This window comes from Culex pipiens, chromosome 3, assembly GCF_016801865.2.
Source record: "Culex pipiens pallens isolate TS chromosome 3, TS_CPP_V2, whole genome shotgun sequence".
In the NCBI taxonomy this organism is placed as follows: domain Eukaryota; kingdom Metazoa; phylum Arthropoda; class Insecta; order Diptera; family Culicidae; genus Culex; species Culex pipiens.
Genome location: NC_068939.1, coordinates 140,221,247 through 140,243,018, shown reverse-complemented (window position 1 = coordinate 140,243,018; position 21,772 = coordinate 140,221,247). Strand labels below are relative to the sequence as shown.

The 21,772-nt window shown below is 49.5% G+C and overlaps 5 protein-coding genes across 6 annotated transcripts in view; 2 read left to right on the top strand and 3 right to left on the bottom strand.

The window, feature by feature from the left end:
• Positions 1-1,009: 1,009 nt before the first annotated feature.
• Positions 1,010-3,878, bottom strand: LOC120425868 (DNA replication licensing factor Mcm3). Its single transcript, XM_039590490.2, has 3 exons — positions 3,673-3,878; positions 2,311-3,600; positions 1,010-2,247 (listed from the first exon to the last, which is right to left on the bottom strand). The coding sequence occupies exons 1-3, from the start codon at positions 3,736-3,738 to the stop codon at positions 1,126-1,128; spliced, it is 2,478 nt and encodes an 825-aa protein (XP_039446424.1). The 5' UTR covers positions 3,739-3,878; the 3' UTR covers positions 1,010-1,125.
• Positions 3,879-6,424: 2,546 nt separating this feature from the next.
• LOC120425865 (ER membrane protein complex subunit 2-like) lies at positions 6,425-8,272 on the top strand. Its single transcript, XM_039590487.2, has 4 exons — positions 6,425-6,634; positions 6,696-7,261; positions 7,320-7,415; positions 7,474-8,272. The coding sequence occupies exons 1-4, from the start codon at positions 6,601-6,603 to the stop codon at positions 7,678-7,680; spliced, it is 903 nt and encodes a 300-aa protein (XP_039446421.1). The 5' UTR covers positions 6,425-6,600; the 3' UTR covers positions 7,681-8,272.
• Positions 7,864-11,807, bottom strand: LOC120425864 (zinc finger protein 260-like). Of its 2 annotated transcripts, XM_052711122.1 has the most exons (4): positions 11,509-11,806; positions 10,112-11,452; positions 9,249-9,459; positions 7,864-9,182 (listed from the first exon to the last, which is right to left on the bottom strand). In XM_052711122.1, the coding sequence occupies exons 1-4, from the start codon at positions 11,650-11,652 to the stop codon at positions 9,127-9,129; spliced, it is 1,752 nt and encodes a 583-aa protein (XP_052567082.1). In that variant the 5' UTR covers positions 11,653-11,806; the 3' UTR covers positions 7,864-9,126. The 2 variants fall into 2 exon arrangements, with proteins under 2 accessions (XP_052567082.1, XP_039446419.1); XM_039590485.2 differs by lacking the exons at positions 7,864-9,182; positions 9,249-9,459 and adding an exon at positions 9,793-10,007 and having other exon boundaries at positions 11,509-11,807.
• A 541-nt stretch (positions 11,808-12,348) lies between these two features.
• LOC120425859 (uncharacterized) overlaps positions 12,349-21,772 on the top strand; it is a 32,257-nt gene continuing 22,833 nt past the window's right edge. Inside the window, exons 1-4 of the mRNA XM_039590482.2 lie at positions 12,349-12,563; positions 12,621-13,834; positions 16,954-17,066; positions 17,120-17,707. Of these exons, the coding sequence (XP_039446416.1) occupies positions 12,429-12,563; positions 12,621-13,834; positions 16,954-17,066; positions 17,120-17,707 (2,050 nt within the window). The 5' untranslated portion in view covers positions 12,349-12,428. The remainder of the gene's footprint in view (positions 12,564-12,620; positions 13,835-16,953; positions 17,067-17,119; positions 17,708-21,772) is intronic.
• LOC120425857 (poly [ADP-ribose] polymerase) lies at positions 16,669-21,438 on the bottom strand. The gene is made up of 3 exons (XM_039590480.2): positions 21,065-21,438; positions 19,474-19,733; positions 16,669-19,404 (listed from the first exon to the last, which is right to left on the bottom strand). The coding sequence occupies exons 1-3, from the start codon at positions 21,321-21,323 to the stop codon at positions 16,921-16,923; spliced, it is 3,003 nt and encodes a 1,000-aa protein (XP_039446414.1). The 5' UTR covers positions 21,324-21,438; the 3' UTR covers positions 16,669-16,920.

The window sequence follows — 21,772 nt, the reverse complement described above, 5'->3', positions numbered from 1 at the left end:
CAAAACGGGCTCTCAATAGAAATAAGTTTCAATTTCAATTTTCAATTGTGTTTTTATTAGAATTTAACAGTTCTGTTCCAGGATGTTACATTTGCAATTCAGAGATTTGGAGAACCTTTCAACTGAGATCAATTCATAAGCCTTTGCAGGGAGGATACATATTTCTGCGTTTAGATTTTGCTAACTGGGTGTTCTTTTAGGGAAAATAAATTTTGAGAAAAAACCCTAGATCTATGTTTGGCTTAAAAACTAATATCACAGTTGTTGACGGAGGAGTGCTTCGATGAGCGGATTCGTTGACATCCCACACGAAGTCCTGAAGGTTCTCGTTGCCCTTTCGATGCTTGCGTCGATGGTGTCGACGCCGGCCAGCTTGTGTAGATCGTCGGTCGGGTACCACGGGTCCAGGTTGTGCACCATCTTGAGCAGCTTGTTCTGCTTCACCTGGAGTCGCTTACGGTGCGATTTGGCGCAGTTGCTCCAGACCGCAGCAGTGTAGGTCAGCATTGGACGGATGATGCACTTGACAACGAGCGACTTGTTCTTGATGCTCAGCTTCGACCGCCGATTCAGCAGGGAGTAGAGCGCTTTGGTGGACCGATCCACCTTCCCGATGATGTAGTTCACGTGCTTGTCGTACTTAAGCTTCTTGTCATGCACCACTCCCAGGTACGGCTGGCCGTTGACGCTGATCGATCTGCGGGGAAGGTGCCGAGCAGCACGCCTCCTGGTGAAGAAGATGGACTGGGTTTTCCCAGCATTCAGCTTGATGCGCCACTTCCGCTGAAACTCCTCGAGGTTGTTCTGTGCCGCTTGTAGGTGGGTGACGACGATATTCGGGTCCTTATCCGATGCCAAGTAAGCAGTGTCATCCGCAAAGAATGCGTATGACACTCCATCGATCATCGGCACGTCGGAGGTAAGGATGTTGTAGAGAGTCGGGCTCAGCACTGATCCTTTAGAAATAAGTTTCGAAGCAATTATGCGACAAAACGGGTTCAAGTTTTAAAAGTAGTTTTTATTATGCAATCATGTAAAAGTAAACAACTGTTAGGTACACACGTTGAGGAATAATAGTAATAATAATAATAAAAAAATAATCATGAAAAAAAGACCCACTCTTCCCTAAATCAAGAACACAATCTCGTCCGCCATCATGATCTGGTTGTCCTCGGTCATCCGCTCGATCGCCGCCCGCATCTCGCCCTGCGTGAACGCCTCCGCGCCGCTGTTCTCGTTGATGTACTTGCCGAGCCGGTCCAGCGCCAGCGACTGCTCCCGGGCCGCCCGGAACGCCTGGTTGACGCCCTGCTTGAACAGCTTCAGCCGCTCCTCGCTAACTTCCTGCACTTCGGTTGCGGTGGCCGCTGTGTCTTCCGAGTCCATTGCGGTTGCGGTTGTCGGTGCTGAGGTGCTTGGGCCGGAGAGGGTTTGACGGCGGGTGAGGTCACCGGCGTCCGGAGGTGGCGAGACGAGCTCTTCGGTGTCGGAGTCGGCGTCGTCGATGCGGGTTCGCTTGGCGCGTCGGCTGGAGGTTCGGGAGCCTTGCGTGCTGGGGGCTTCGGTTTCCTCTTCGGAATCGGCGTCGGCTTGTTCTTCGCCGTCGGAACCGTCCTCGGCACGGCGACGCTTCTTCTTCTCGCGCTCGAGCACCTTTTTGAAGTAGGCAAACTGGATGAGCTCGATGGCGGCTTGGGCGTCCTTGTCGGTGACGGTGCGGGCCATTCGGGCCTTGGCGTGGGCCGTTGACAGACGGATGAGGGTTTCCAGGGTACGCGGGGTGACGGGTTGGGTGCGGGCCACGTCCGAGTCCATCAGATCTTGCGACCGTAGTCGGGAGTACTCGTTCGAGATGAGTTCGCAAGCACTTTCCGTCAGCTTCGGCTTGAGACATTTGGCGATGTGGATGTACTTGCGCATGAACTCTACCGACAGGATGTTGTCGCTCTTTTTGCGGCTGCTTCCGTGCAGCAACTCGTTGTACTTTTCGTACATCGGAGTTTCCTTGTTTTCGCGCTCTTCCGGGTTGATCGTGGACAGATTGTCCACCGCGCTGACGCCCATCGGCAGCACGTCGCCGTCCTGTTCCTTGTTGCTGCGGTAGCGATGCATCCGCACCACGTGGTCCGAAATCATCCGGTCGTGGTCGGCGTCGATCACGTCCAGTAGCACAAACAGCAGATCGAAACGCGACAGTAGTGAGTCCTGCAGGCCAATGTTTTCCATCGGAGTTTTGTACTGATCGTACTAAAATTACAAAGTGAGAGAAAATAGTCATGATATTTAAGAGTGGTCAGTTTGACAACTCACCCTTCCGTACACCGGATTGGCCGCGGCCAACACCGAACAGCGCGCGTTCAACGACGCGTGAATTCCCGCCTTCGAAATGGTCACCCGGCCCTGCTCCATGACCTCGTGAATCGCCGTTCGATCGATGTCGCTCATTTTGTCAAACTCGTCAATGCAAACGACGCCGCGATCGGCCAACACCATGGCACCGGCCTCCAACCGACGCTCGCCCGTCTCCTGGTCGGTGGTCACAGCTGCCGTCAAACCGACACCGCTGGAACCTCGACCCGTCGTCGTGATGGCCCGCGGAGCCGTGTTCAACACGTAGCGCAACATCTGCGACTTGGCCACACTGGGATCGCCGATCAGCAGCACGTTGACATCTCCTCGAAGGCGCGTTCCGTTCGAAAGGTTCTTCTCGATTCCACCCAGCAGCAAGCACAAAATGGCCTTCTTCACATACTCGTGACCGTGAATGGACGGGGCCAAACTCTTCGACAACACCTCAAAAATGTCGTTGTTCTTGGCCAACTTCTTGCACAGGTTAATCTCCTCTCGGGAAACGCTCAACGTGCTCTCCTTGTTCAACTGCGAGATGTTGTTGGCAATCAAGATCGTCCGGAACGTGCCCGTAGTGTAACCGCCCTGCTTCCCAGGCAGACAACGATAATTCCCCACGATTTGAACCCTATCTCCAGGCTTGCAACGATCAACCAGATCATCATCGCAAATCACATCAACCGAACGCGGCAACTGTCCAGCCGGAGCCTTCTCGGGCATCTCCTGAATCGTCAGCGTCTGGTGATCCTTATAAGTCGACAGGCCAAACTCCGTCTCCAGCGGATTCCCATCATCGTCCTTTGTCGGATAAACCGCACTCGACGGAACCGCCTCGAACGACGTCAAATCCGTGTACCGTCGCTCCATGACCTTCTTCGTCGCCGCACAATAGTGCACACTCTTGACGACCTTCGGCCGGATCAACGACACCTTCGTAACGATTCCCTCCACGCACACCAAATTCCCCAAAAAAATCGACGTCAACGACCTCGGCGTAACGTGCTTATTTCCAAAGCTTCCCTCAAACGCCACAAAGAACTCCTCATGCGTCTTGGCGTACGTTGGATCCACCGTCGAAACGTACTCCTTCAGCGCTCGCGAAAAGGCCAGCTGCTCGTCGAACGCACTGTTCAACAGCGCCTTGGCCCGATCCGGATTCTTGCGGCGCAGATCGTTCACGTTGACCACCAACCGCTTGGCGCTGTCCGTGATCATCTTGCGGACGTGGGCCGTATACACACCCTGGTCCTCCTACCAAAACCAAAAAAAAACCATCGTCACAAAAAGCGGTTCCAGCCCAACCCCCCAAAGCGGAAAACCTACCTCATCATCCAGAAAGTCCAGATAGTCCCGCTGGATGTCGCGAATGCGCTGGTCTTCGTCGGCCATTGCGTACTCCTCAACTTAAAACGTAACCAACAAGCACTAAACTTAACAAACTGTCCGAAAATTTAACAGAAAATACTTTCAACAACTTTGCGGAAATTTTGAACTGCTGTAGGACTCCGAGGTGCGAATGGCTTCACAGGCGGCCAAAAATGCGGGGACACAACAAATTCGCGCGCCAAAACGAGTTAAGCGTAGTTTGACTGACGGCACTTTGCGACAGGGAACGGATGAACCCAGGTGGCGAGTTTTGGCTGAGAGAGAATGAGTCTGGTACGCAGCTCGCGAGAAATCTTTATTCTCGCGTTCTGGAAGAAAAATTCTGTAATTTAAAAATTCTTAAATTTGAAATAATTTATTTAATTTCACTTAACTTAAAATTATTTAAAATTCAAAAATTCCACATTAAAAAAAATTAAACTAGTAAATTCTTAAATTCTTAAATTCTTAAATTCTTAAATTCTTAAATTCTTAAATTCTTAAATTCTTATATTCTTAAATTCTTAAATTCTTAAATTCTTAAATTCTTAAATTCTGGAATCCTTGCTTTAATCTTATGGTACGTTCGTTTGAAGAGCCAGTGCGGCACTGAGTGCCGCACTCGTCGGTGTCAGTTATGGTTCAATCGAACGTCATTTGACAGTGTGCGTGGAACTCGCATGAAACTGAAAAAATATCGAGTGCGGCACTAGAGTTTCAGTTCCAAGATGGCGGCGAAACTCGTGCGGAACTAGCGCGAGTTTCTTCAAAGAAACACTTTGACAGCTCTGAGTGCGGCACTCAGTGCCGAACTAGCCATCAAACGAACGTACCATTAAATTCGTAAATTCTTAACTTCTTTGCCACCATCTTCAATTACAAAAAATAAACATTTATTTTAGATTTTTAGGTTAGAAACTCAAATTTAGAGAATTTAGAGATTGGAAATTTTGACGAGAGTTTTGGACGGGAAGTCGCGTGTTTTGGCATTTTCTACAAGTGTCATTACAAAGTGTGACTGCCGGTGGGTTAAAAATGTTCTAAATATGTTCAAATTCCATTTTTTTTTTAATTTTTAATTCTTGGGTTTGAAAATATATGATTTCCTACTTTTTTAAATTTTATAGTTTTTGAAATTATAATTCCTTAGACTTTTTTCAATTGTAGCATAAGGCTTTCTGGCCTCGTGGCGCGGTGGTTAGCGGCTTCGGCTGCCAATCCCTAAGTTGCTATAGGGCGCGGGTTCGATTCCCGCCTTATCCTCCTGGCCTTCTATCGGATGGGGAAGTAAAACGTCGGTTCATTTGCGTAAAAGAGGTTTTGGGTGACTTGCAACAGAGACCACAAAAGACCCGGGGGTCGCTAAAGTGGATTGCTTTGCTTTGTTTTTTTTATAAGGCTTTCTGGTCAAAAAATTACCAACACATTCAAAGAATGTTTACATGGCAGCTGGGGTTTGTTTGCATCAGATTTGATGTCTCTTGCTAGCAAAAGTTTGTTTGTCAGGCGACTTCTAGCTGTTTTTTTTACTGACCGTCCGATATAACAGCCAAAATATTCCGCAGGGCTGTGACAGCTCGAGCTCGATCATTGTTTGCATCAGGACACTGTGCCAGAAGAGTTAATTTTTTTTTCACTGGTCCTAGAAAGCCTTATAAAACATATTTGAATTTTTGATGTTCTAAACCATTAAATTTTGAAATATTTGTTTTTTTTTAATGTGTTTTTATGATTTTTTTTTATTTAATTTATGAATATTTGATAAAATAAATAAAAAAAATAAGAGATTATTTCTAAATTTCTGTGTTTCCAAATTTTTATATTTTTTAATATTTCTGCCATAAAATTCAATGATTGTTTGGTTTTTACCATTGGATTGCTTGTCAAAAAAGCAATAGGCGTCCTATAATGCGCCCAAATGCGTCCCTTATAATTTCAAGGTTCTAGTTCAGAGCGGATTCCGAGGCGGATTCACTAATTCGAATGAAACTGCATTGGAATGAGCGAATCCAAATTCGCTGATTGGAACGACTGACAACGACTGTCAAAAGCTTGAAACTACGTGTTCGGAAAATGCCAAACAATGGTGTTGAAACGTCAACATCAGTTTGATAACTGGTTTTGACGGTTGAGTGCTTTTCCGCTCTGTAAAATAAATAAACTATTTTCGAAACAGTAATAGAGTGATATAAGCCCGATCTCACGCACACTAGCACGCCATTTGTTTTGCTGGCTGGTACAAAATTTAACCTCAATCTTTTTCGTGTACGCACACGCAATTGGGTCCTAAAATGAAGCTTAGATTGCTGATATTATTGTTTACAGCGACAAAGCTTATTTTTCTGAGTACAATGACCCTTTGTACGACCAAAAAGAGTTTAAAATGGATTTTGAAATCAATTTTGAAAAATTAACCTCGCGGTCCTTCTTGACAGCTCGTTCCAAGGGGACCATAGTTGATCCATCGAAAAAATGTTGTCTTGTGAAAAAAAAAATTTGCATTAAAATGAAAAAAAAAAGTGATCAGAAATGGTTTTTAAACGTGTTTTTTTACCTTTTTACATAAAAATTGACATAGGGCTTTAGTACCCAATTATGTTGATTATTGTTGTTGCGTGATCCCTGCTCGTCCCAAAAAAAACGTCCTTATACGCCACCTGGGCCACGCGATGACAGTACTTTCCTTTTCTCTTATTTTTGACATAGCTGCCAACTCGCAGCAAAAGAAGGAGCAGAAAAAAACTCGAGAATCGTGTGAAAATTTTCACCCGCTCGCAAGTGTGTAACTTTTCCAATTAATTTTAATTGGAATTAATGAATAATTTAGCGACAGTTTGTAACAACAGAATCGTCGCGGGTAAGGTTTACTGATTTTCAAAGTGCAATATGTCGTACAATTTAGAGGAGATGAGTTGGTCAGGTAAGGATTGCCTAGTTTTCTTGGTGGGGTGATGTTTTGATTTTAGTTTTTTCTGCCGTAGATGTTCGGGATCTGTTCCGGAAGTGGCGTGACGATAACGAGCGCAAGAGTGACGATGTGATGCAGCTGTGGGACGCGATACTGTGCGACAAACAGGGCAAGCTGGGCAACGAGCGCCACCTGGTGCTGGAGCAGGTCATGATTGCGGCGTTGGATTGTAACCGGACGACGGCGGCGGAGGACTGCATCCGGGTGCTGACGGCGGAGTTCCCGGGCTCGCTGCGCATTCAAAAGTACAAGTCGATGCTGCTGGAGTCGCTGGAGCGGTACGACGACGCGCTGGACGTGCTCGATCAGATCATCAAGAAGGACGAGACGAACGCGGCGCCGCGGAAGCGCAAGGTGGCGATCTACAAGGCGCAGGGCCGGAACGGGGAGGCGATCCGGGAGCTGTGCGACTACATGAAGCGGTTCATGTCGGACCAGGAGGGCTGGCACGAGCTGTGCACGTTGTATCTGGCGGAGGGGGAGTTTGCGAAGGCGGCGTTCTGCATGGAGGAGGTGCTGCTGCACAATCCCCACAGCCATCTGATCCACCAGCGGCTGGCGGACATCCGGTACACTATGGTAGGGCGTAATGGGGAGGGTTCGTGCGAATGGTACTAACAGTTACTTCTCGCTTTAGGGTGGCCTTGACAACATTGAAATCGCTAAATCGTACTACAGCCAAGCAGTTAAGCTGAACAACCACAACCTGCGAGCGCTTTACGGATTGTTCCTGGTAAGAAAGCAACTTCCTAATCCCAAGAAAACCGAGCCAAACCCTGCTTCCTTTTCAGTGCTGCGGCCACATTGCCAACTCGAAGGCCACCACCACCAAGCGAAAAGAGGCCCAAAAGCTGGCCCAGTGGACCATCGCCAAGATCCAGCAGAGAACGGCGCCAGCCAACTCCGCCAAACCCGTCAAGGGGGAGAAAAAGCCCCAGGACGAGGTGGCCGCCCTGGAGCAAGTCTTCGGCGGGCTGGACATTGCCAAAGCAAATTGACCCGTCTCCCCGCTTCATCGAGAACCGCTTGTTTGCTCGTTTTATTTTCTAGCTCAATTTCCGGTGGCAGTAGGCGGCCGGTCTTTACTTCTCTAACACGCGAAGTACCCTAACCGTGCATTTTAACTCGAACTTGACGGAGAATTTTGTGTTGTACAAATGCGTGCAAGGTTTTGTTCGAGAAGTTCGCGGAGAAGAGGCGAGGCACGTTAGCATATCATTTAAAAAATTGGTCTAGGTTGGAGTCGTACCCTTGCGAAAGTAATTTCATCTGCATGCGAAATAAACAAATCTCCCATTAAAACAAATAGTGTCATCCATTCGAAACTACATCAAAAACAAAAAAACAAGTCCGCGGGAAGTAGTGAACCGGATTGTGGAGAGTGAACTACCCGAAGAACGATAGTCATTTGGATGTTTGTTGTGCAGCAAAATATGTGTACGCCGTATAATTGTAGAATGTGTTAATTTTCACATTTTGAATATAACAAAAAAAGGCAAAAAGTATGTAATGGGATAAGTTAGTGAGTAATCATTTGAACGGCAAGCATTTAGGAACGAACTTTAATAAAGGATTTTTTCTCACATTAGATATACAGTTGTTTGTTTTGCGCTAAAAAAACTGCGTTCCTCTGACACGGACGTCCGATTCAAGAAGCTCATTTTCTATACGTTTCCGATACAATTTGCTTTAGAGACTGGCAGGATCAGCAAATAAGGGTTTCATCTCCGTTTCATAACATCTGTATTTACATATTTGAACACATGATTAGCACCACGCTGCGATAGGGTGGTTCACCACAGTCCTCCTTTCTTGGCCTTGGCCTCATCATTCAAACCTTTGTACATTCGATGCCGTATAAAATACCATTCTCGTCGCCACTCAAATGAATCAGGATGGTTGATTTGGGATGGTGAGCGCAGCAAAAGTGGTCTGGTTTGTAGTCGTAACTAGAATGTCGGCTTTACAACTTTTTTGGTAGCCTCGTAACTAACATATTGGTACGAGTGAGTGATCACGCAGCGATAGGTTTCAGACATCTTTTTACGGTTTCAGACATCTTTTTGCGTTAAAGCTTCTTGCTTCCGATCACCAGAATGAGGCATTCCGTGTTGCAGTCATGCATCTCCATCGAAGAAATGCCGAAGAGTTCATTTTGCGATCACTGTTTTTGACACTTCTTTGCGAGCAGGCTTCTTTCTTCTGGTCACTGATTAGTTATGGAGTTTTGAAGTCATGCTTGACTAACATCTCTATCTGATAAATGTAGTAGAATTTTCGTCATCTATTTGCGTTTAGGCTTATTGCATTTGATCGACAACGGAGGAATCTTGAAGATTTGAGAAGCTTTCTTTACTGTCCAGGATCCAGGGAGTTTCACACATTTAAAGATAGCTGAAAATCAAATGTCAATTTTCTTTATTCGAAACAAACATACCTTCTATTCACGTTTGTAGTTCACTCCGAATCAGCTCCTCTTCCTGGTGCTTCAACGTGTGTGCTGCAAAGCAAACAAAAACAATCCAAATCAAATCCAAAACGCGCCGCAACAACATGTTCAACCTACCCGCCAGCGCACTGTACGAAATGAAGCCCGCCTGGCACAGCGAACACACAAACGGTCGCTCGCCGGTGTGCAAGCGGACGTGCGATCGCAGCGCTTTGGCCAGTCCGAAGCTCTTGTCGCAGTAGGCGCACTTGTGAGGTCGATCGTCGCCGTTGTGACGTCGCATGTGCACGTTCCGATCGCCCGATTGCGCGAACGTCTTGTGGCAGACCTAGGGACGAAAGAGTCTTATCAGTTTGAGTTGGTAGCTTGAGCAGACAAGATGCGCGGTGCAATCTTCTTGGGCGTTTTAGCGCTGAGCGTGGCGGTGTCCACCACAGGTTTTGGTCCGAAGGCAGAGTGCGAGGACAAGGCCGAGTTTGTGATTCCCAATTTTAAGGTTTGAATTGAGTTCTGTTACTTTGAGTGATCCAGCTTAGACTCTTTCCAGGCCAACTGGTTCAAAGCGATGGAGTACTGCCACTATCTTGGGCTGAAGCTGACCAGAGTGCGCAGTGCGGAAGATCAACTGCGCATCGAGGTCGCCATCAATGGAACCGATAAGGGAGTCGATACAGAGTTCTGGACGGGAGGAAACGACCTGGGCGATCGACGCAACTTTCACTGGTACTCGACGGGCGGTCGCATTACCTGGTTCAACTGGTTTGACGTGGTGAGCAGTTATCAGGAACGCCGAAATTACGTCGATCATGCTAATGGCAATTGCATCTTCTTGGGATACCAAAAGTCAGAAGACCTGTGGAAATGGGGTTTGGGAAGCTACGAAAATGGCCGTTACTTCATTTGTGAGCGTAATCTAAGTTAGTTACTTTGTTGCAATAAATAAACTAGCCTTTCACCCCCAAACTGATAACGCGACTCACCTCGCAGCTGTACGGCTTGCGCTTCAGATGGACTCCGTTGATGTGCACACGCAGATGTTCCGCCCGCTTGAAGCAGTTGCCGCACTCACCACAAACGTGATTCCGCTCCTCACGGTGGATCTTCATGTGCGACTCCAGCGACGAGGGCAGCTTGAACACCCGGTTGCACTGTTGACACATGAAGTTCAAGCTCTTGGCACTCTTCACTGGTGCTTCCAACTTGGGCTGGAGATCTTCTGCTTTGCTCTTTGCTGGTTCGTCCGGTTGCTCTGTTTGGCTGTGCGTTTTGAGGTGAGCCGCGAGCGCCGCTCGCTGAACAAAGTCCTTGCCACAGTGGTCGCACTGGTACGCCCGTATATTCCCGTGTTTGGCCACGTGCTGAACGTACGTAGCTCGCAGAACGAAGCTCTTCGAGCAGATCTCACAGACGTGTGGTCGGACTCCGGCGTGGATTTTCAGGTGCGTCTTGAAACTGGGTTCGTGCATGAAGCCCTTGCCGCACACGTTGCAAAGGAACGGCTTCATGCCGGAGTGGATGCGCTCGTGATTGATCAGGTGGTGCTGCTGAAGGAAGGACTTTGGGCAGTCCCGGCATTGGTACTTTTTGTTCGGATTGTGCGACTTCAGGTGGTACTCGTACTTGGCGGTGCTGGTGAAGGTAGCCTCACATTGGTCGCACTCGTGATGGCTCACCGTATGAACCGCTTTGACGTGTCGCCTCAGATATACCTTGCTCCGGAAGGACTGCTCGCACTCGTTGCACTTTACCGAACCTTCCCCGTTGTGTAGCAGCAGATGAGTGTTCCGGTTCGAAACACTCTGGAATGTCTTTTTGCACAGTGGACACGCGTGTGGACGATCCTTCGGATGAGCCTGCTCCAGATGAGCTTCCAGCTCTTGCTCCGTAGAAAACCGCTCGAAGCAGAAACGACACGCTGGTTGCTCCGCCGAGACGCACTTCCCGTCCGTCTTGTGCTGAAGCAGCGTTTCCACCTTCATGAACCGCTTGCCACACTTCAAGCAGACGTAGCTGGTGGCAGGTGCCACGGGTTCCACTTTAGTCTCATCCCCAATCTTGTGTTTGAGTAGGTGTCGTTCCAGATGACCCCTCCGCTTGTAACCCTTCCCACAAACCGAACAGTGCAGATCTTCATCCTGTTCCGCCGGTTCTTCCAGCTGTTCCACATCCGTGTACTGCAGCTCCTCGACCACCTTCCCAGCAAAGTAGCTGTCCAGAACTTCCTGCGCCTTTTCGCACTGCGTGCGGAAGGCGTCGACGGAAGCTAGACGTTCCACGCAACCGCTGCAGATACTGGCCGGAAGTCCGTCGTCCGGTGCGATCTGGAAAGAAGACCACTCTGGTAAACGCGCTTTCCAGTGGGGTGGAGGTAACTCACCTTCAGCTTGAGGAACTGCAGCTGCTGGAGCAGCTCAAAGGGACCGTCGAAGATCGGAACCAGCTGCTGGCGGGAGTCGGTGTTTAGACAGGTTCGGCAAGTGAACGCCAGCGATAGCTGGTCCAAGCTGATGGTTTCGTCCATCGCAGCTTTGGATGCGTTTTTGTTGCAAGCGAAAATATATGGGTCAACGGTTTGTTTACAAACAAACTTCAGCTGGACGGGATCAACTTTCCAAAAGGGCAAATCGGGTTGAAGTGTTATCTTCACGCCTTGATGTGGTGGTTGCGGTCATCTTTCCTTCCTCCAAAAAAGAATTGCGAAGTGACCGAGCGGGATACGAGCCCTGACCGTCTGCTTGAAATGAAGATCGCTTGACCTCACGGCTATTTTTTGACAAAGAACTTCGTCTTAGGGCTCTACACGGGGAAGCAATCCAAAATTTGCAAATCTCGGGAAGTGCTCTTCAAGTATCTAAAGTTCTCCGTTATGATGATTATTCTTGTAGCATTAACACTGCACCTCATTTTTTTGTTTACATTTGCAATGAACGGCAAAAATCTTGCAACAACCAGGCCTACTGCAAAGCGTAAACCACCGAGAAGATTCGTTGAAACAAATTTCAGCACGCTTGTTAAAATTTAATCAATTTTTCTCTGAATCTACGGAACATAACGAAGATGATCTTGGGGTTTCAGGCCTTTTGAATTTAACAAAAAAAAAGCTGGAGATGAAGGATTTAGTACCACCCTAAATCAAACCTCCTAAACTACCTAATCAATCAAGTTACCTTAGTCCAATCAGCTGTTTTTGACGTTTCTGCGAACAGCTGACCCTCGTTGTATCCCGTAGCAACCAAAATAAACAAGAATCCGCGAGAAAATTTCACACACATCAAACTCACAAGTGGTGCCGCCGAAATGGCCACCGTCGTTCCCGAGTGCTGCCGCTGCTGCCTGACCGAGGACGAGCGCGACCTGATCTTCGTGTTCGACGTGCTGGACGAGTTCGAGAGCCGCATTTGCGACCTGATTGCAACGTGTGGCGGCATCGAGGTGAGTGTTCCAGACTTTTCCGAGATGACTTGAAATCTAGACCCAGGGTCGTTACAGATTGCGGAGGAAGACGCATACTCCAAGAGCATCTGCGGCAACTGCCTCAACGATCTGGCCAACGCGGCCCGCTTCCGGGACCGGTGCGCCAAGACGGAACAGGTGCTGCAGAACGCGTCGATTACGGTGGTCGAGGAGGACGACGATGTGGTGTTTGAGCAGGAGCAGGACCAGCTGGACACGGCCGGGCTGGTTAAGCTTGAGGAGGAAGACGGCGACACGCGGGACAGTGGCGAGCCGAGGATTCAGTTCATCATCGCCGACGATCCGAACGATCCCGAGCTGGCCAAGTTCGACTACGACGAGCTGATCAGCAGCCAGGACAGCGAACTGCAGCCGGATGACTTTGAGGAGCTCAAAACCAAAGAGAAAAACGTTGAAAAGGTGGTTCGGCCCAGGCCACTGCAACTGAACTTTGTCTGTCCGGAGTGTGGAGCGGGCTTTGCGATGCAGAAGAATCTGGTCAAACATTTGGCCAGCCACCACAGCTTCGTGTGCGGCGTTTGCCTTAAGACGTTCGAGAACGAGTCCGATCTGCAGACTCACCTGGCTCAAGGTCACGACGACAGCAGCCCACCAACAGACAACCCTAAGAAGAAACACGTCTGCGAGTTTTGCCGCAAGGCGTTCGTGTCCAACTCGGCCCTCACGGCTCACATCCGCGTTCACACAAAGGAACGCCCCTTTCCGTGTAGCTTTTGCACGAAACGGTTCCGCACCGTCGGAGCGCTCGAGCTGCACGAACGACGCCACAACGGAATCAAGCCGTACAAGTGCGACATCTGCGGGCGTGGCTTCGCCGAGTCGAGCAACCTGAAGGTGCACCACCAAACGCACACCAAAGAGAAGCCCCACGTTTGTACCGTGTGCAATCGGGCCTTTGCGCGGGTCTTCCTGTTGAAGATTCACCAGCGGACCCACACCGGAGAGCGGCCCTTCGCCTGCGTGGATTGCGGCAAGTGTTTTTCGCAGCAGGGTGATTTGGCCGCCCATCGGAGGATTCACAGCGGGGATCGGCCCCACACGTGCGACGTTTGTGGTCGCAGTTTTATTAAAAGCAGTGGCCTGCTTCAGCACCGCAAGAGACATAAGCTGGCGCTGGGTGGAGAGGTGCTGGACGGCGTGGAGGAACTCATTGTCGGGGAGTTTGAAGTTGAAGAGGATCACGGCGAGGAGGAAGAGAGTGGGGACGGCGAGGAGGTGTTGGGTTTAGTGTAATAAATTTGATTTTACTTTCTGTTATCATAGAAAATTCAGTCTTCTTCTTTCTGATTCAACGGCAATGCCTACAGATTTGAAACCACTCGAGCAGATCCCGCTCCTGGTGACGCCAAAGCAGGAAAATCCACGTCCGTGAATGCTGGTGGTGTTTTGCGACGATTTGGTTGGTGCCTCGTCGTCGCTTGCAACCGAATTTTTACAAACTCGGCTCGTTTTGGGCAGCTCCGATTCTTGGTCGAATGGTCGCCACCGCAATTGAAGCATTTGGCTTCGATGTTCTCGTTCATTGTTTCGCAAGCTTGAGTTTTGTGCTCACCTCCGAAAGGGTACACAACGACTCTTGATGAAACAGTTCCTTCCACCATGTCCAAACTTCAAGCAGGTCGAACATTGCGTCACGTCTTGGTGCTAAGACGGCGTTGTCTATCCTTTCTCGAAATGAACCAGGTACAGTTGATCACCATACTTGATGTCCTTGTTGTCTCTCGTTACCTTGAAGACTTCGATCACGTTCAACTTAAGAGTTTTGAGCTCTTCTTTCAGCACACTCACATCCATGTCGTACAGGCCTCGGAGGACCTGTTTCATGGGGCGTTTACCTGGATTGTCATGGCTGTAGTATTCAATCTTTGTGCTGTTCAGGAACTCCCGAACGTAGTTGTAATCCTTTCTGGTAGGTAGCAGAATTTTGAGTCCATCAGCACACAAGCGAATGGAAGCTCGTAAAGCACCAGATTTGATAAATCCGGTCAGCCACTTTCGCACCGAATCCGATGACGATGTTTTCACAAAAATGGGTGGCAACTTTTCCCGTCGTTCAAATTCTTCCTTCTCGCTCACGTCCACAGGGAGGGTAGCGAACTGGTTTCCAGACGAAGTTTGAGCGTCCTTGCTCAAACTGCCTGGCTTTGCAGGTAGCGCTTCGGCATTCTTTAGCTTCTTCAAATCTGCCGATCCTGCTGGTGAGGACCGCCTCTTTTTCTTGCCGTGAGGCATTTTTGCACTTTTTAAGCACTTTTTTGGTTTGTGAGGGACGCACGTCTGACTCGCTTCTCTGCTGATCGCAGACTGATGTCCTTGTTGTGTCTCGTCGTCTTGAAGACTTCGATCACGTTCAACTTCAGAGTTTTGAGCTTTTCTTTCAGCACACTCACATCCATGTCGTACAGGACTCGGAGGATGTGGACGTTTACCTGGATCATCATCACCGATGACGAAGTTTTCACAAGTTTCCCCCTTCGTTCAACTTCTTCTTTCTTGCTCACGTCCACGGGGAGGGTTGCGAACAAGTTTCCAGATGATTTTTGAGTGTCCTGGCTCAAACTGCCTGGATTTGCAGGTAGCGCATCAGCATTCTTTAGCTTCTTCAAATCTGCCGATCCTGCTGGTGAGGGACGCCCCTTTTTTCTTGCCGTTAGCCAGTTTTGCACTTTTCAGGAGCTAATCTGCATTCTTTTCAAAGTATCAGTACACGTCCATTTTGGTTTTAGTCGTCAGGCAACGATTTATTCTGCAAATTTGCGGGCTGCTTGCCGTATTGTGTAGTCAATATGATCATTAAAGTTCCATTTTTCTCCCAGCTTCACTCCGAGATATTTGATCGTCTCGACCCTCTCGATTTCCTCGCCATCAATCCGAACCGCTCTGCTTACGCCGTCGCTGAAATTCAGCCTTTCGGTGAAAGTTCTTTCCGGTGGGAAACAGTACTGTATCATCAGCGAAAAGGTTTACTTGAACTCACCTCAGTGCTTCAGGTCGTTGATATACAAAATTAAGAGAAGCGGTCCAAACAAACTGCCCTGAGGAACTCCAAGATCTACTGCCGTGGCTGATGATGTAGAACCGTTGTAACGAGTCACCTGCGTTCTGCTGTCCAAGTAGCTTCTGAATCGCGTACACTTAAACCCCGATGGCTTGACACCGAATTTTGTTAAACGAACGGGGTCACTTTTTAGTTTGACACCCCTTTTAAACGGAGTTCACACACACTACCAAACGTTTGATTCGATAGTGTGCGTGACCGCCGTGTAAAAAATGACAGTTCGTCACTTTTTAGTTTGACTTTGACCAACCAACGGGGTACAAACTAAAAAAGTGTCAAACGAAAAAGTGACCAACCACCGGGGGTTGAGTGTACACCATAGCGACGCAGTACTGATTTTTCAGTTTGGATCGGTCAATGGTCTCGAATGCTTGCTGCAGGTCTACGAACACCGACAGGACTAAATTCCTGCTCCTTCACTACCGTTTCCAGAACCTTCTCATAGAGTAGCAAAATGTTGATTGGCATGTGATCTTCCGGACGCGTCGATTTTGGTACTTTAGGTATCGGTATCACCAACGTCCGCTGCTTCCAAGGTTGTGGAAATTCTCCGCTTAACAGCTTCTCTCCAACAACGTCAAATGCTTCATGACCCGTCTTATCACGCTGTCAACACCATCGCTTGGTAGCGGCTTCCGGAATCTTGAAGCTGTTTCAGCTTAGCTTGGTTGACCGTACCCTAGCCGAGCATAAAGCTCGCAATAGCCAGGTTGGTGCCATTGATTTCATTTGTCCTTTTGGTCGACTCCTCACGATCAACGGAGGAAGTGCCCCCCAAGTGGATGTGTTGATTGGATACCCTATAGAGATGCCTAAGAACTAAGACGACCTCCAAGATATCCGGATTTGGAAGGGGAATAGGTTACCTTCGGATTGGACTTGAGCTTCTTCTGGGTACGTACTCCGTCATCGGCATGACACTGTTTGATTAGGACCTACGCCAAGATCACCTTTCAAGGAACTCGGAATTTCGGACTGTTTTAATCAATCAAAAGAACACGCGACTTAAACCTATCAAACTAGCTTTAATGAATGTCATTCAAGAGAGGGGTAACGCATCGGACACTGTGGAACAACTTCAAGTTGATCGATAAAACATTTTAAATAACAAAAAAAAGAAACCTGAAAACAAACGAATTCAACGTGGAACGTATACTGAAGGGGTTATTTTGGTGAATATTATTTGTGGGTGGTTACTTGTACTGCGGGGCGTAAATATCAACCGAATTTGTTCAGAGAGAGCCGCTCACCTACCTCCTAGTACTTGTACTTGAAGTTCATCTTGAACAGATACTGGCAGTTGACCTGGGCCACATCGTACACGATATACTCGTTGTATAGCAGTGCCGACTGCAGCTTGGAATCGGTCACGCCCGGTCCCATCGGGATCTCGACGCCGTCCGGTCCGACGTAGGCGCCGGCCGGATTGGGTTGCGTTTTGCCGACACCCTTGCAGCTGTGCATGTTGTCGGGGAGTTTCTGCACGTACCGGGCCTGGTTCAGCTCCATCATGTTACCGAGGGCCACCTCGCACAGCAGCATCAGACCGGTCGAGTTTGCGGGCGAGGTTGCGCAGTAGTTGGCGGATTTGGACACCATGTCGGCGAAGTAGATACCCTTGCCGAACATGTACCCGGTGACGGGGGCTTCCGGCGGGGCGATCTTGAGACCGTGCGTGAGAATACCGACAAAGTTGGTAAGACGCGATCCGTGCCAGAGGAGTTTGCGGTTGTGCAGCTTGCGGAACGGTTTGTAGCGACGCTCTTCGCCCTTGCGGCGGATTTTGAAGATTTCCGAGACTTCCAGGTCGAACTGGTTGTGGGTGGCGGCGTGCGTGTTCTTGACGTACTGGGCGAGGCGCTTGAACTCGTCGGACTTTTGGTCCAGCGTTTGCATCTCCGTCTTGAGCTGGTCGTAGTGGCCGTCGAGCGGGTTCTTGGTTTCGTCCGTGTCGGCGTTCAGCAGACTGTACGCGATCTCGATCTCCATGAGGCTTTCGAGCATGGTTTGCTTTTCCTTGATCTGCTCGACGGTGTCGAGGACGGTTGGTGTTTGGACGCCAAAGTTGTGTGGAATGAACGTGTAGAAGCGGTTGGAGGCGTCGATGAACTGCGGGTTGGATCCACCGTTGGCGATCAGGTTGGAAATCTCCGAGAGGACCTTCATCGCGCCTTGCAGCTGCGTTTGGGAGAGTTTTCCGAGCGGCATCTTTTCCATGTCGAGTTCGAACTCGAGCATCACCTTCTTCATGGTGTCGACGTCGAAGAGCATGCGGACCAGGTCCTGCACCGCCGGTTCCAGCTTCGATTTGATGTTGTTGTTCTCGGACAGTTTCTTGGTCTTTTCGTCGCCGTAGTCGATGTCAACCGGGTAGTAGAGGCCCGGTCGCTTGGCGAAGCTTCCGTTGAGATGGGCATCGAAAGAGTTGCCGGTTTTGTCTTCGAAGTGGAAGTAGAATAGGTTCGTAGCTTCGACGACCGTGCCACATTTGTCCAGCTTGTTGCCCCCGATGGTGGTTCCGATGCGGCCCCAAGCGCGGAACACCCAGTACTTGTTGCCCTTGTCCGCCTCCAGCACTTGCATCTTGAAGTAGGAATTTTTGTCGGTTTGAATGTCGACTTTGTTGAGCACGCAGTTGAAGATCAACTTGTCCCGCTTGTAGACGTGCGCGACTTCGCCCAGGCCGGAGTCGGGATCGACCGCGAGACCGCCCTTCAGCTTCAGCGTCACCTTGGACGGGACGGACTTGGTGTAGATGCTCTTCTTCGATTTGGACTTTTCCTCGTCCTGCGGGATTCGGCTGTGCGGATCCGAGCCCCAGTCGCAGATAGACTTGCTCGTGATGTACGAAATCGCGCCGCCGGCCTTGGCGTCCTCGATGTAATCTTCCGGCACGACCTGGATCTGCATATCTTTGGCCTCCTGCATGCGACTGCCCATCCGTTCGACCTCTGCCGGGGTCGAGATGATGGCCGCGACCGTGTTGGTGATTTTGGTGGTCACTTTGCCGCCCAGCTTGACGATCTTGTCCTTGAGCTGGTCTTTGGGCGTTTCCGTCTTGCCGAGGATGACAAACTCCAGGTTGTAGAGTGGGGGCTTCTCGCGCTTGATCTTCGGCTCTGTCAGCTCTTCCTCCTTCTTGACCTTCTTCATCGTGGTGCTCAGACTCGGCGGGACGTACTTGATGACCCGATCGCTCACCACCGATTTGTACTTGGCCAAAAACCGAAACTGTTGCTTGATCTCGTCCGGAATAATGGCCGGAACGCGCGCCGGTTTGGCCTCCGCCGTCAGGCACTTGACCCACTCGGTGAGGTTGCCCTCGCAAATGTAGGCCGACTTTTGCAGCACGAACTGGCCACCGCACTTGGTGCAGGGCTTCAGCGCTCCGAAGGTCAGAATATCGCTCACGCGCATCAAACACGCGTCCACGCCCTCCGCAATGGCTTGATTGTTGGCGCGCAGAATCGCGTGGATCTCCGGCTTCTTAATGTCAGCGTCCTTTAGCTTGTCCCGGATCTTGAAGAGCGCCTTCTGTTGCTGAGCGTACAACGCTTCATCGATCGCCTCTTGTTTCGTCTCCTCTTCGTCCTTTGGCTCGCCCTTGAGCTTCTTGGCCGGAACTTCCTCCGCTTTGATCGCCGGCAGCAACCGCTTGACCGTCTCCATGTCCTCCTTCTTCAGGTTGCGATACCCGGGCAGTGCTTCGCCCTTCTCGAAGTAACCCAGCTCCGATCGCAGCTAAAACAAAAACCAGAATCAATACCCCGAACCTCCGTCATCCTCCACAAGAACAAAAGTCAAACCCACCTTGGCAAAGCATTCGGCGTGGTGCCACAGCGCCTGCCCGCCGTACTTCATGCCGACCTCGGTCGTGTAGTCCACCTTCTTGATCCGCACCTCATCCTTCAGGATCTTGATCTCGCACCCGCGGCAAACGGCCCGCCCCGAAGCGGCGTACTCCACGCCAAAGTCCTTCAGCGCGTTCGATTGCTCGGCGCTACGCTTCTTACCTTTCCCCTTTCCCTTGCCGGCCGGCGCCGCCTCGACGACCCCACCCCCGAGGGAAGCTGCAAAAAAAAAAAAAAAAAAAAAAAAACAGACCGTCTCAATTTGTTATTTGTTGTTTTATTTGTTACGATAGCCTGTTAGTATAAACTGTGCACCAGGTCAAGGATTTAAACATTACAGTTGGATCCAAAATAAAACGTAACAAACATCAAAAACTGAAACTAAAGCTGAAGCTGATTAATAACTAATCGTTTTAAAGAATTTTTTAAAGCTGGCAAGGTTGGTTTCAGTTTTACTTCCAGCGGAAGGTTGTTCCAACACGACGCTCCCGCAACTAGGACACTTTTTCCGCTGGACGTCGTATGCCTCGGGATGATGAGCGACTGCGTGCGCTGCTGTCGACCGTGTGTCAGATGTTCCAGGATGTACTCCGGCAGATTGCCATCGAACCCTTGCTTGATAAAGCAGCATGTCCGAAGGTGGTAGTTCGACGGCAGATCGTGTCCCAGGATGGTATTTCTGGCGGCTGCGGTTGTGTCCCGTCGTCGAAGGCGGTAGACAAACCGTACCGTGAAGTTGATCCTTGAGTGCCGCCGAGAGTCCATGGTAGTACACTACATCACAGGTGTGAAGCGTCGGAGCGTCCTGAGGGTGATGAACACCTTTTGGACCACGGTGTTGACTTGCTGTTCCTATGTCATGTTGCTGTCGAGCTGCAGCCCGAGGTTTGTAACAGAGTCCGACAGAGCTACAACCTCTCCGTCGAAGACAATTTCCGTTCGAGGCTCAACTCTTCCGGTCTTACAGAAAATGATGGCCTGCGTTTTCTTCGGGTTTGGGTGCAAGCTGTTTCTGGAGGCCCACCGGGTGATCGTTTCAAGGTCGTCGTTCACGTTTTCGATCAGTCTCTCGACCTCGGATATCGGCCCGGAAAGGTAGATCTGTAGGTCGTCGGCATATAACTGGTAGTTGCACTTCAGAGTCGTCGGCAGATTGTTGATGTACATACTGAACAACAGTGCGCTCAAACATGACCCTTGCGGAGTGCCGTCAGTTACTTCCCTGACAGCTGCCGCTGCCCCAGAAAAGATAAGATAAGTCGACACGCCGTTCCAGAAAACCGGAACTTTTCGTGTAGCTTCGTCGCGAGTCGTCGGTGGTTGACACAATTAAATGCCAGTGAAAAATCTACTAAAACCATCACTGTGCAGCGATTGGAGTCCAAATTGCAGTAGATGTCGTGAGCCACTTTCGCCAACGCTGTGGTGGTTCCGAAGCCTTTTCTGTACCCGGATTGGTTGCGCGCCAGCAGAGGAGCATTGGGGTTGATGAGATGTTCGGAAATTTGAAATCCCTTATTCCCAACCCGCGAACCCAAATTCCAACTCACCAATCTTCTCCCGGATCCGCTTCTGGTCCTCGAAGCGCAAACTCTCGAACCCGGCCACATCCCCTTCCGTCGTTGGCCGCTGCTTCCCGAAGAAGCACCGCTCGTGGTACCATTGGGCCTGTTTGCCGTCGTGGAAAGCCGACTGGACCATCGCGCCGAGCCGCAGCTCGTCTTTGTCGATCTTGTCTTTGCAGAGCTTGCAGGACGCGCGGCCACTCTTGGCGTACTCGGACACGAACGGCAGATTTTGGGCGTCCATTTCCGGAAGTTTAGCACCTTTGCAGACGCCAACAGGAACAGGTTGAATTGCGCGTTGAAAAAGAGTCAGAGGACTTTTTCGTTTCGACCCGGCGAACACGAAAGCACAAGAATGAATGAAAAGTCGCGGCCTGCTTTGGTTGAAGTGCGTGTTTACGGTGTTTACGAAGAAAACTGTCGAATCGGCGGCAGCGTGTTTGGCGCGAAATTCGGTAAAAAGGTGGGAATGGCTGGATTTGCGCATGGGGCAGAATTAAATTCCGTAGCGCGATATTTGTTTTTTTTACTAAATGCAGACATTTTTTATTGGACGAAATCTTGAACGAAATTTTGTTTCATAAATTTTAGAATTTAAGATTTTAAGAATTAAAAAATTTAAGAATTTAAGAATTTAAGAATTTAAGAATTTAAGAATTTAAGAATTTAAGAATTTAAGAATTTAAGAATTTA